The following is a 14,360-nucleotide window of genomic DNA, read 5'->3' on the forward strand; positions in this document are numbered from 1 at the left end:
TCTCTGTAATTACTTTATGGATTAGCTTCAAACTTAAAATAGTTATTCCTCATCATCACCCATATCATCTGGCATTAGGGCCATAACTCTTTCGACAATATTTTATGAACCCTCTTCCTACTTAGAATTTCAGGTTAAAGTTTTAGTGCACTTTCACTCCAGCTCAGTTATTATGTCTCCTACACTACTGTGGTGGGAGACATATTGGTTTACTCCTGTCTGTGTGTGTGTCAGTCTGTCACAAATTCTGTCCGCACTGGTAAGTCGAACATTTCTCATCCAATCTTCACCAAACTTTATCAAAATGTGTTTGCCAATAAGTCCTCTGCCAAGTTTGATAGTTAGCCAAATTGGCCCAGGCACTTTGGAATTATGGCCCTTGAATTTCCAAAAAATACTGATGCCAGTGATACAGGTCTGGTATCACTATTTCATGTATTATGCCCCGTTTTACTTAGAATTTAGGTTAATGTTGTTGCACTTTCACATAAAAATATCTTTGTTATTACTGATTGAATTTAATTCAAACTTACAATAGTTCTTCCACATTGTCATCCTCATCATATGACAAGGTCCATAACTTTGGCACAAATATTCATTGACTTCTGTCCCATTGTAGTTGGTTAAAAAGCACAGTCAGAGCTTTATGTTGTATTGTTGTATGTCTTGCCAACTTAAAATAAAACTTATCTCATCTTATCCCCTTTTTACTTCAGCTTATTTCAGTTCATTTTTATGCTTTTTCGCTATGTTCGGTTGTTATAAAATGGATTTTATTCAAATGTAAAACGGTTGTCCACATGGTCAACCACATCATATGATACAGTTTTCATGATGCTGGCATCAAAATGCTGAGTTATGTCCCCTTTTTTCAGGTATTTTAGGTTCAAATTGAGATGCATGCCTGCTCTATCTCAAATATTTGATTCAAACTTCAAGTAGTTGTTCCACATTAATAGCCACATGATATGACACTGCAGAAATTTTCCCTGAATTATGTTCCTGATGTTTTGATACACTTCTGTATCTCTGTTATTACTAAATACATAAAAATGGTTTGACACAGACTTAAGGTTCATGTAAAGTGTTTGAGACTGCCCTGCTAGTGAATTTTTGTTTCAAGACCTCATAGGCCTTTGTTTTTCATACATTGTATACCAGACTGTTCAGAAAAAGTAGACGCGTCATTCAAGAGAGGTTGTTTTGTTCGGTACAATAATATTTCTCTTATATGACATGTACTTTGCTTGTCCACATTCTGTTTTGTAAAAAATATCAAACTTCTTTTTCAAAAATATTTTGACATTAGGTCTATACTTATTGTGTGCCTAACATATTTCTCCAGGTACTCCCAGTGTTAAAATTGCTACAATACATCTACATTTCAAACAGTTGCCAAAATTTCAAAACGAAAGTGAAAGTAGAGCTGTCAAAATGACAAAATACTCCTATATTTCAGAAATTATTGAAGTTAACTGTATTTCAATACTAGGAGTACCTAGATAAATATGTTACAGACACAAACAAAACAAATTAGAGAAAAAATACTTTTGAAAAATAAGTTTGATATTTTCTACAAAATAGAACCGTGATGGTCGAAGTACATGTAATTTTAGACAAAATACTTGTTCTCAAAGAGGCTTACCTTTGTATAATGTATTCCCTACTTCCTGTGAACAGTGCAGTGTATTTATAATAAATAGAAACGGTCTTTGAAAAATAAATTTCCAAAATCAGAATTCACCTGAGGGGTGGTCTTCAAACACTTTACATGAACCTTAAGCTACTGTTCAATGTCTTCATCCACATTGGAGTAATTAAGCACTCCAGTGACAGCCCCAGCTTCCTCAGATGTACCCAATTTCACTATCCAGCATCAAAATAGTTGAGTGCACTGTCTCCTGTGACAGTTCTTGTTTATCAAGTAAACCCAAATTTTTTTTATTTTTTTTCCCAAAATAATTTTTTCAGAAACTAATCCAAGCATGGTAAAAATACACATTCTGAGTAGTTTGTTTAAGTAAACTGAAATAGCAAACTGCAAGTCTTTGGCCAACACCTTGTTGATTTGAGTTTCAAAAGAAGCAGTTTGACCCAACTATAGCTCCTGTATTTGACCACAGTCACGCATTAAGCAGAATTATTCAATGTGCTGTTAATGCCTATATGTTTATTTGATTTATATCTAAAGAATAAATGCGACACTGGGGACATTACAAAACAGTTCTGGGAAAAAAGGGGAAGCTCCCATGGAATAATTTTGACTAGGTATATTTGTTGTCCCAAATCCCCCTTTAGAAATTATTATATTTCACTGGAGGAGACATTATCCCCCACTGATGAAAGCGGGAGGAGGGTATTGAAATGGCGTCCGTGCATCCTTGTGTCCGTCCGCAGCCATTTCTCAGTAACTAGCTGGTAGAATTTCATGAAACTTGAAATTAAACTTGAACCAACATACTGCGATGATGCCCGTCAAGTATTTTTCTTGATTGGGCAATTTCCCTTAGAGTTATTGCCCTTGATTTAATGAAAAATGTCCGTCCGCAGCCATTTCTTAGTAACTATCAGGTAGAATTTCATAAAACTTAAAATAAACATGCACCAACATACTGCAATGACACCCGTCAATTTTATTTTTTTTGATTGGTCAATTTCCCTTAGAGTTATTGCCCTTGATTTAATGAAAAATCCACAACGGCAGCCATTTCTCAGGAACAAGCTGGTAGAATTTCATGAAACTTGAAATAAATATGAACCAACATACTCCGATGATGCCTGTCATTTTTAGCTCACCTTAGCACAAAGTGCTCAACGTGAGCTTTTGTGACCGCCCTGTGTCCGTTGTCGTCAACATTTTAACTGTTAACACTCTAGAGGTCACAATTTTGGCCCAATCTTAATGAAACTTGGTCAGAATGTTACCCACAATAAGATCTGAGACGAGTTCGATAATTGGGTCATCTGGGATAAAAAACTAGGTCACCAGGTCAGATCAAAGGAAAAGCATGTTAAGACTGTAGAGGCGACATTTATGACTGTATAACCAGGTCAAATTGAAGGAAAAGTTGGTTATAACTGGAGAGGCACATTTATGACCTTATATTGTAGAAACTTTTTCAGAATATTATTCTTGATGATCTTTAGTTCGAGTTCAAATCTGGGTCAGCTAGGGTCAAAAACTAGGTCACAGGTCAAATCAAAGGAAAAGCTAGTTAACACTCTGAAGGCCACATTTATGACCATATCTTATTGAAACTTGGTCTGAATGTTAATCTTGATGAACTATAGGTGAAGTTAAAATCTGGGTCAGGTGGGGTCAAAAACTAGGTCACCAGGTGAAATCAAAGGAAAAGCTATTTAACACTCTGTAAGCCACATTTATGACTGTATCTTCATAAAACTTAGCCAGAATGTTAAGCTTGATAATCTTTAGGTCATGTTTAAATCAGGTCGAGTCAAAAACTAGGTCACCAGGTCAAATCAAAGGAAAAGCTAGTTTGCACTCTATAAGCCACATTTTTAACTATAACTTAATGAAACTTATGCAGAATGTTAATCTTGATGATCTTTAGGCCAAGTATAAATCTTGGTCAGGTGGGATCAAAAACTAGGTCACCAGGTCAAATCAAAGGAAAAGCTTGTTAACACTCTTGAGGCCACATTTATGACTCTATCTTCATGAAACTTGATGAGAATGTTAACCTTGATAATGTCTAGGTCAAGTTTGAATCTGGGTCATGTTGGGTCAAAAACTAGGTCGCCAGGTGAAATCAAAGGAAAAGCTTGTTAACACTCTTGAGGCCACATTTATGACTCTATCTTCATGAAACTTGATGAGAAAGTTAACCTTGATAATCTTTAGGTCAAGTTTCAATCTGGGTCAGGTGGGGTCAAAAACTAGGTCACCAGGTCAAATCAAAGGTAAAGCTTGTTATCACTTTAGAGACCTAATTTTAAGTTTGAAACACATGGGAATTGATCAGAATGTTTGTCTGGATGACCTCTAGGTCAAGTTCAAATCTGGGTCATGTAGGGTCAAAAACTAGGTCAACAGGTCAAATCAAAGGTAAAGCTTCTTAACAATCTAGAGGTCAAATTTATTACTGTATCTTCATGAGGTCAGAATGTTAATCTTGATCTTTAGGCCAAGTTGGAATCTGGGTAATGTGGGATCAAAAACTAGGTCACGAGGTCAAATCAAAGGAAAAAGTGGTGAACACTAGAGACCACATTTATGACATCTCTATGAAACTTGGTCAGAATGTTAATCTTAATGATCTTAAGGTTAAGTTCCAATCTGGGTCAGGTAGGGTCAAAAACTAGGTCACCAGGTCAAATCAAATGTTAAGCTTGTTAACAATCTAGAAGCCACATTTATGACTCTATCTTCATGAAACTTGGTGAGAATGTTAATATTAATATTTAGGTCAAGTTCGAATCTGGGTCATAAAGTAGTTCACTAGGTCAGATTAAAAGAAACACTAGTTAACACTCTAGAGGCAACATTTATGACCATATCTTAATGAAACTTAAGAATGTTAATCTTGATGATCTTTAGGTCAGTAGGTCAGGTGAGTGATACAGGGCCTTCATGGCCCTCTTGTTTTTTTAATTGGTCAATTTTTCTTAGAGTTATTGCCCTTTAATTATTTAAAAATCTACAGATTTGTACGAAACAAACCAACCAATTGGTAGAATTTCATTAAGCTTCTTTCATTCTTTTCCATGAACATTTATTATAAACATGTGAAGTTATGTACCCACAACTGGCCACCACCTTACCTTGGTCATACCCACCCACCCACCTCCCAAATTTTTTTAAATTTTTCATTCATTCCTTTTTAGCTCACCTGTCAGATAGTGACAAGGTGAGCTTTTGTGATCACCCTTTGTCCGTCGTTTGTGCGTCCGTGCATCAACAATTTCGTGTCTGCACAATAGTGGTTTCGTTTATGATTTTATTTTAACCAAACTTGCACACAACTTGTATCACCATAAGATCTCGGTTCCTTTCTTGAACTGGCCAGATCCCATAATGGGTTCCAGAGTTATGGCCCCTAAAAGGGCCAAAATTAGCTATTTTGACCTTGTCTGCACAATAGCAGCTTTATTTATAACTTGAATTTTACCAAACTGGCACACAACTTGTATCACAATATAATCTTGGTTCCTTTCTTGAACTGGCCAGATTCCGATATGGGTTCCAGAGTTATGGCCCCTGAAAGGGCCAGAATTAGCTTTTTTGACCTTGTCTGCACAATAGCAGCTTCATTTATGATTTGATTTTAACCAAACTTGCACACAACTTGTATTACCATATAGATACTTCATTTATGGTTTTATTTGGTACAAACTTCCAAAATATCTTCAACAACAATATATCTTGGATTCCATGACAAATCAGATCCAATCGTAGGTTCCAGAGTTATTTTATATCTGATTACCTCCCCTGATTGTAATCAAAATGGATTTATATCAGTAAGTACTTATAGGACTTATTTGAAATTTCATTATTGACATTAGTTGGACTGAGCCAATCAGGGTAGATAACTATGGACTGATTTTATGTCAAATTACCTCCCTTTATTTCAAATTAAAATGGGTATATCTCCGTAACTAATGAAGATACTGATCTGAAATTCCACTTATGTCAACAGATTTATTTGGCAGATCCTTCTTTTGTTCACTTACAATAATTTCTTTTTAATTACTTCCCTTTTACGTTACTATAAATAGCTTATTTTTAGTAACTTTTTTATTATTGGCCATAGGAAAAACCCGAGACCACTTTTCTGTGGTACAACATGGATGGTACCTCCAATTTTTAGGTGTATTTTGACATATCTGTACCTTGTAAGAATTTTTTTTTCTTTTTGGTTAAATTTCTTCTCTTTGTTATTCCTGTCCTTTGGACTTAGATATTTTTTCTGAGGACCTTCTTGTCCTCAAGTGCAATGATAACAGGTGAGCGATATAGGGCCATCATGGCCCTCTTGTTAATAATTTTTTTCAAACCTTTCATGAATATTTATCAACATGCAAAGTTGTACTGTTCCTCCACCTCACTCCTCCACCCCGCTGTGTCAACCGTACATGCATCAACACCCACCCCCTATATTTTTTAATTTTTTTTTAAAAATTTTCCATCAATATTTAAAATCAACATGTGATGTTTTGTACCCTCACCTGATCACCCCCTCTCCCCCACATACCCCAAAAAAAAGCATTTTCTGTTAACTGATTTTGAGTATTGAAATTATTTGCTTCTTAGTAACATCCTTAACTTTTTGCCGGATATATTTTTTTGCCATTCCTCACCACAAACCCTTTTGGCGGGGATACCAATTCATCGAATTTGCTTGTTGTTTTTGGCCTGTCCGTCACACTTTAATTTTGATCACTAAATGGAGAACCATTTGACATAAAACCTTCAAGCTTCATAGGGTGATGGGGCTTATAGACTAGATAACAGCTATTGAATTTGGGGCCACTTCAAACGTTGAGGTAACAGGCCTAAACATAGAAAAATGTTTCTGATCAGTAACGTGTGAATGACTTGACCCAGAATGATGAAACTTCATAGGATGATTGGACATGCAGAGAAGATCATCCCTATTGATTTTAGAGTCGCTCGATCAAAGCTCAATGCCATAGGGGAAAGAACATGGAAAACTGTTTCAGATCCATAACTTGAGAACCACTTGACCCAGAATGTTGAAACTTCACTGAATGATTGGACATGCCTAGTAGATTACCCCTTTTGATTAGAGGTCAAGGACATGGGGGCCAGAACATGGAAAACTTTCCAATCCATAACTTGAGAACCACTAGACCCAGAAGCAGGTTGGGATCCACTGCAATGAGATTTGAATCCAAATGTACAATTTTTGACTGTATTACTGTCTGATGTGAACATCAAAGCTATTTAAAATGAATGGTGGAAACTTCATGGGATGATTGGACATGTCAAGTAGATGACCCTATTGCATTCAGTCAGTAGGCCAACCATCAGAGTCTCTTGACTTTCGCTACTGTCCCCTAGTTTCTTCTTGCCTGTTTCTACTATGCTTTGAGGGAGACATGTGCTTTTCTACAAAAGCATCTTCTAGTTTAATGATATAATAACCTCCCCATGTCAACAAAAAAAAAAAAAAAAAAAATTCCGACCTACCTACCCTAATTTTTTTGAGCATGTTACTAGAAACAAAGATTTTTTTTTAGGCCTTAGGAATTTTGTTGAGTGTAGACCAAATGCAAAGTACAGGCAGTCTGATTGGTAGAGAGAGAAGAAAAGTATCTAGTATAATGGAAACCTGTGTATCATCATTATGTAGGGTGAGGAGACACTCCTCTGACACCACTAGGCAGATTTACACCAGACTTCACAGGAGTGATCATTGCCAAGCCTAGCTGTGCACATTTTTTTCTGGTTATGTGAGTTATGGCACTCAATTTGTTCAACTTAGAAATCATCAAATGGTGGAGTGTGATGCCTTAAAAGACAAGCTCCTATTATGATATTCAAAACTTATGTACATAAAAACTGCTTACAAGAGATTCACTGAATTTTACGACCAGAATATTTATTTTCTTTAGGCCAAGGGGCCTTTGCGGCTGAATGGATAAGTTTTGTTGATGTTATCGGGGTACATTGCTGTAAGTTTGTAACCTTGCAAGAGATAGAATTCTTTTATGTGAAAAAGTCATACGGCTTGCTTATGAATGAATAGCGGTTCTATACAGGTGATCAACCTGTGCTGTTTAGGGGGTCTTTATATAGTGTTTTTTTGAAATTACGTAACCTCCCTCAATCACACTTTAATCATTTTAAGCAAAACATATCGGGGGCATGGCCCTATAGCTGATTTCAGCAGTGTTTACTGACTGACAAGGTGCAAACCTACTGTCCCTGAAATTGGTCTTTGTGAGACTACAAGAGCAGGTCATGTTAATATCCATTCCGCACCTGTAACATAATAAAACGTATTAGCGTCTGATGGCCCTTTCATGCTTCCGTAAAATCAACATTTATTACACGAAATACATTTTGAAATTATTTCTGAAATGTCTTAAATCTGCAGCTCTCAAATATGGAAATATCTCGCATCCGAGGCATATACTGACACTTTCAGACAACATCAAAAAGGACCTTTTGAACAATTTGACGAAGTTAAAAAAATCTCCATATACACTTGCTCCTTTACGAACCCCTTTGGGATTTGTGTTTATTCAGAGTCCACATGCATACATTTTGACGAGGTGACCCCTGTGCGTGAGCCCTGTCTATCGAACAATGCAGATGTGACTTTCGTCTTCAAGTTTGGCTTGTCTACTTTCATTTTCTTTACTTCTCGTAATAGCTGAGGATGAGTGAGGTCATTTTCTGTGTTGTCAAAAACATGCCAATGCCTGACGAGATTGCATGAAAATGTGCCCAGTGTCCTATTAAGGACATAGAACATTTTTAAAAAAGAAAGTTTTATATAGAAATGTTTATTATTTTATTAACAGAAATATAAACAATTCAAAATATAATAAAAACAACAATGAAATAAATCAATAGAATTTCCTTTAAGTTCATAATCATTGTGTAAATAATTTCATCTATAATGTAATATCATATATAAATGTTTCAGGTTAAAAATAAAACATAATTTACACATACATATTGAACAAGACGAGGCAAAATGTAATATTTGAATACTTTAGCAATACATGAAAGCTATACATACAGCTCATATAAAAATCTTCACGCTTTGAATAAAGTTTGAAATATTGCACACCTTTTTATTGCATAATTTACAGATATGACATCGCACCTAAATTTGTACACCGGTTACCTTTGTGTGACTAAAACCATCTCTGAGTATCTGGTAAACTCTACAAACTTATGATGATACCTAAACTGTAGGGATTCTGATCTAGCTGCATTAGCAATGCAACATACATTGTAAAGCATTCTTAGGAGTGGGATTTTGGAGGTATTTGTGTTATGATGAGAAATTATTTTATTGATGACACCCAGAACTTACATTAAAACAAAAACAGTTCTTATTGCAAGTATTAAGTCATTCGAGTACAGTTTAATCTCGGTATCTTTTAAAAGTTTGTTTCTGAATTGACACAGCATCTTCAACAGTGTTATATTAGGTAACAGATAAATGTACGCCTTTCCATTTCTCTGATTGTCATTATCTGCTATGGAAAAATTAATACAATATTAAAGTATTTGTGTTTTTAAATAATGATGTTAATAAATAGTGATCAACGTAATGTGATATGCAACTGTGACTTCAAGTATGAAATAATGTATGAAATAATTTTCAGCATGTTTTGTAATTATTTGATTCAAAATATTATGTAAGAAGTACATGAATTTATAAAATAATTACATTCAATTCAGTTCATGTTGCAGTCAATTACCTAAAGTCCAAGGAAATATCAAAAATCTAGAATGATTAAATGAAATGTAAATCAAACAACTAATTACCCATAATGCATCATTTTCTTGCCAAAATCCAGGTTATCAGAAAGTATCAACTAAAAACTTTTATGTCAAATGCATGATCTTTTCGCTCTTCGTCGTTACATTTATACAGTGCAGACAGTATTGAATCTTTGTACATGCAATTCTGCAGCTACACACAGTTCAGCAAAGTTTCATTAGTAGAAATATGCTAAAAATGAAGTTGCGGTGGCAAACTGAATATTTGTCATTCTTAATTTTATATATCAGACTAGTTGTTGATTATTATGACCCCAGGACAAGGAAGGTATACCCCACATCTTTGTTTTACATAGTCTATATACATAATAAATAACTAATGAAATCTAAAAAAAAAAGTTTATTACAAGGAAAATATGTGGAAAAATATTAAATTTTATACAAAAATGAAATAAACATGATAAACATTCGACATAATTCTAAACAAAATGACAACCTTACATCTCACATAGAGTGGCAACCTTACATCTCACACAGAGTGGCAACCTTACATCTCACACAGAGTGGCAACCTTACATCTCGCATAGAGTGGCAACCTTACATCTCACACAGAGTGGCAACCTTACATCTCACACAGAGTGGCAACCTTACATCTCACACAGAGTGGCAACCTTACATCTCACAGAGTGGCAACCTTACATCTCACATAGAGTGGCAACCTTACATCTCACACAGAGTGGCAACCTTACATCTCACATAGAGTGGCAAAAAGTCTTACTGAGCTGTAGAACTAAACAGATTGCATTTTTCACCACTAACATGTTGAGAGAAATACAAATCAATCCATACGAATTCATAACTAACATGAAACCCAGCCTTACCTATCACAAAACTCTGTATATCCACATTATAAGACCCAGTGTCCTTGTAATACTGAAAAATACCCTGGCTAAAACCATCCCAAAAACTATTTCGATACACAGAAGTTGAGCATGTTAAACATTTATTAAGCAGAATATATTGTTTTCTTTCAACATTAATGCTTAAAATACCAGTTTTTAATTCATACGTGTATTTGAAATGTGGGTAAACATATCCCCGTTTCATTTGGCATTTATGAAATGAAGGAGATGACACTGTCTGATACAGCGTGTATCAGCTGCTGTTCTTGTGTATTTTTCATGAATATTTATGAAGTTTATAGTATGATGTAACGTAAGTTTATGCATCAGCATCCATGTTGTCGTAATTGGGGTTTTCCCAACCTGCTGTCCCTGTGGCCCCACTTCCTTGTTTCTTTGAGGCAGATAATGATGTAGACATGTTCTCCATCTGATAAACACCAGAACCCATACTTGCTTGCATTTGCCTGTAAAAACATACTTATTAAATCATTCTTAAATACAGAATATAAATAAACCAGATGTATGAAAGCAACCCGCTCTCTTGATTAAAATACTTCTAGTTTAATAGCAGACAACAGAATCTCAAAGAACAACAGAGCAATAATTACATACAAGAGGGCCATGATGGCCCTATATCGCTCACCTGTTATCATTGCACTTGAGGACAAGAAGGTCCTCAGAAAAATTATCTAAGTCCAAAGGACAGTAACAACAAAGGGAAGAAATTTAACCAAAAAGAAAAAAAAATTCTTACAAGGTACAGATATGTCAAAATACACCTACAAATTGGGGGTACCATCCATGTTGTACCACAGAAAAGTGGTCTCGGTTTTTCCCTATGGCCAATAATAAAAAAGTTACTAAATATAAGCTATTTATAGTAACGTAAAAGGGAAGTAATTAAGAAACAAAAAATTATTGTAAGTGAAGAAAAGAAGGATCTGCCAAATAAATCTGTTGACATAAATGAAATTTCAGATCAGTATCTTCATTAGTTACGGAGATATACCCATTTTAATTTGAAATAAAGGGAGGTAATTTGACATAAAATCAGTTCATAGTTATCTTCCCTGATTCTCTCAGTCCAACTAATAACAATAATAAAATTTCAAATAAGTCCTATAAGTACTTACTGATATAAATCCATTTTGATTACAATCAGGGGAGGTAATCAGATATAAAATAACTCTGAACCTATGCTTGGATCTGATTTGTCATGGAATCCAAGAATTATTGTTGTTGAAGTTATTTTGGAAGTTTGTATCAAATAAAACCATAAATGAAGTCTCTATATGGCTGCAAAAGCAAAAATAGCCAATTTTGGACCTTTAAGCGGCCATAACTCTGGAACCTATGAAGAAATCTGGCCAGTTCAAGAAAGGAACCAAGATCTTGTGGTGATACAAGTTGTGTGCAAGTTTGGTTAAAATCGAATCATAAATGAAGCTGCTATTGTGCAGACAAGGTCAAAATAGCTAATTTTGGCCCTTTCAGGGGCCATAACTCTGGAACCCAGAATGGAATCTCGCCAGTTCAAGAAAGGAACCAAGATCTTATGGTGATACAAGTTGTGTGCCAGTTTGGTAAAAATCAAATCATAAATAAAGCTGCTACTGTGCAGACAAGGTCAAAATAGCTAATTTTGGCCCTTTCAGGGGCCATAACTCTGGAACCCAGAATGGAATCTCGCCAGTTCAAGAAAGGAACCAAGATCTTATGGTGATACAAGTTGTATGCCAGTTTGGTTAAAATCAAATCATAAATGAAGCTGCTATTGTGCAGACAAGGTCAAAATAGCTAATTTTGGCCCTTTCAGGGGCCATAACTCTGGAACCCAGAATGGAATCTCGCCAGTTCAACAAAGGAACCAAGATCTTATGGTGATACAAGTTGTGTGCCAGTTTGGTAAAAATCAAATCATAAAGAAAGCTGCTACTGTGCAGACAAGGTCAAAATAGCTAATTTTGGCCCTTTCAGGGGCCATAACTCTGGAACCCATAATGGAGTCTGGCCAGTTCAAGAAAGGAACTGAGATCTTATGGTGATACAAGTTGTATGCAAGTTTGGTAAAAATCAAATCATAAATAAAGTTGCTATTGTGCAGACAAAGTCAAAATAGCTAATTTTGGCCCTTTCAGGGGCCATAACTCTGGAACCCATGATGGGATCTGGCCAGTTCAAGAAAGGAACCGAGATCTTATGGTGATACAAGTTGTGTGCAAGTTTGGTTAAAATAAAATCATAAATGAAACCTCTATCGTGCAGATAAGAAATTGTGGACCGACGACGGACGAAGGGCGATCACAAAAGCTCACCCTGTCACTATGTGACAGGTGAGCTAAAAACACGTTCATTATATGTAAAGCATAACATGTCATATCATAAAATCATATATCATCCTCTAGAAAAATTAAGGTCAATAAATGGTGCATGCATCATCAGTTTGTCTGCGTTTTGATTAAGACTTGCATACTGATGAAAAAGCTAAATATTACGATAAAGACTTCTGTTTTCTGCAAATATTTTTAAATGAAGACTTGCACTTGCTTGCAGCAGAACACTTGCATTTGCTTGAGATAGATATTTCTCAATAAATACTTGCCCGAGCCAGAATGTAGTTGCCTCTGTCAAAGAAACATTTGGACATCAAAACTTATACTGTCCTTTGGATACAGATTTATTTGGACATAAAGACTTACTTTACGTAATAAGAAAATGACTTATCTGAAGGAAGTGACTTGGATTTATAGATTGTAAAAGACCAACAGAAATAAACAAATATTTAAATATGACTTACATTCGCTTGAGATAGACAAATATTCCTCCAAGAATGAGAACAATGAAGACTACACCAACAACAACAGCAGCTGTTATACCCACATTGCTCTGGCTTCCTCCAGACGATGGTGCCGAGCCTGATAGTGCCTGGGCGCCACCAACTGCTATAAAAAAAAAATGGTAAGATGTGCATAACTATTAGTCGTTATTTCTCCTGAATGTTCTAGTCATCTGAGTTTTTTTTAGCTGCTCAGGTGAGTTATTGTGATTGCTCGATGTCCGTCGTCTGTCTGTCTGTCGTCTGTCAACATTTAGCTTTTGTATGCGATAGAGGCTGTATTTTTCAACTGATCTTCATGAAATTTGGTCAGAATGATTATATTGATGAAATCTAGGCCAAGTTTGAAAATGGGTCATCTATGTTCAAAAACTAGGTCACTAGGTCAAATCAAAGAAAAACCTAGTGTATGCAATAGAGGCTGTATTTTTCAATTGATCTTCATGAATTTTGGTCAGAATGATAACATTGATGAAATCTAGGCCAAGTTCGAAAATGGGTCATCTGGGGTCAAAATCTAGGTCACTAGGTCAAATCAAAGAAAAACCTTGTGTATGCGATAGAGGCTGTATTTTTCAACTGATCTTCATGAAATTTTGTCAGAATAATTACCTTGATGAAATCTAGCCCAAGTTTAAAAATGGGTTATCTTGGGTCAAAAACAAGGTCACTAGGTCAAATCAAAGAAAAACCTTGTGTATGCAATAGAGGCTTTATTTTTCAATTGATCTTCATGAATTTAGGTCAGAATGATTGCCTTAATAAAATCAAGGTCAAATTCGAATATGGGTCATCTAGCGTCAAAAACTAGGTCACTAGGTCGAATCAAAGAAAAACCTTGTGTATGTAATAGGAGCTGCATTTTACACCGGATCTTCATGAAATGTGATCAGACTGTTTGTCTGGATGAAATCTAGGTCGAGTTTGAATATCGGTCATCTAGGGTCAAAAACTAGGTCACCCAGTCAAATTAAAGAAAAACCTTGTGTACGCAATAGGGGCTGCATTTTACACTGGATATTCATAAAATTTAGTCAGAATGATTGCCTTGATGAAATCTAGGTGAAGTTAGAACATGGGTTATCTGTGGTCAAAAACTAGGTCACTAGGTCAAATCAAAGAAATACCTTGTGTATGCGATATAGACTGTATTTTATTTTTCAATTGATCT

The 14,360-nt window shown here is 35.5% G+C and overlaps 1 protein-coding gene across 1 annotated transcript in view; it reads right to left on the minus strand.

Moving 5' to 3' along the window:
- Window positions 1-9,800: 9,800 nt before the first annotated feature.
- The window catches only part of LOC123553837 (deleted in malignant brain tumors 1 protein-like), a 77,218-nt gene continuing 72,658 nt past the window's right edge, over window positions 9,801-14,360 (minus strand). The window contains exons 43-44 of the mRNA XM_053524085.1: window positions 13,151-13,295; window positions 9,801-10,817 (exon numbers count right to left, since the gene is read on the minus strand). Coding sequence (XP_053380060.1) covers window positions 10,670-10,817; window positions 13,151-13,295 — 293 coding nt within the window. The 3' untranslated portion in view covers window positions 9,801-10,669. The remainder of the gene's footprint in view (window positions 10,818-13,150; window positions 13,296-14,360) is intronic.

The sequence above is a fragment of the Mercenaria mercenaria genome, chromosome 15 (assembly GCF_021730395.1).
Source record: "Mercenaria mercenaria strain notata chromosome 15, MADL_Memer_1, whole genome shotgun sequence".
NCBI lineage: Eukaryota > Metazoa > Mollusca > Bivalvia > Venerida > Veneridae > Mercenaria > Mercenaria mercenaria.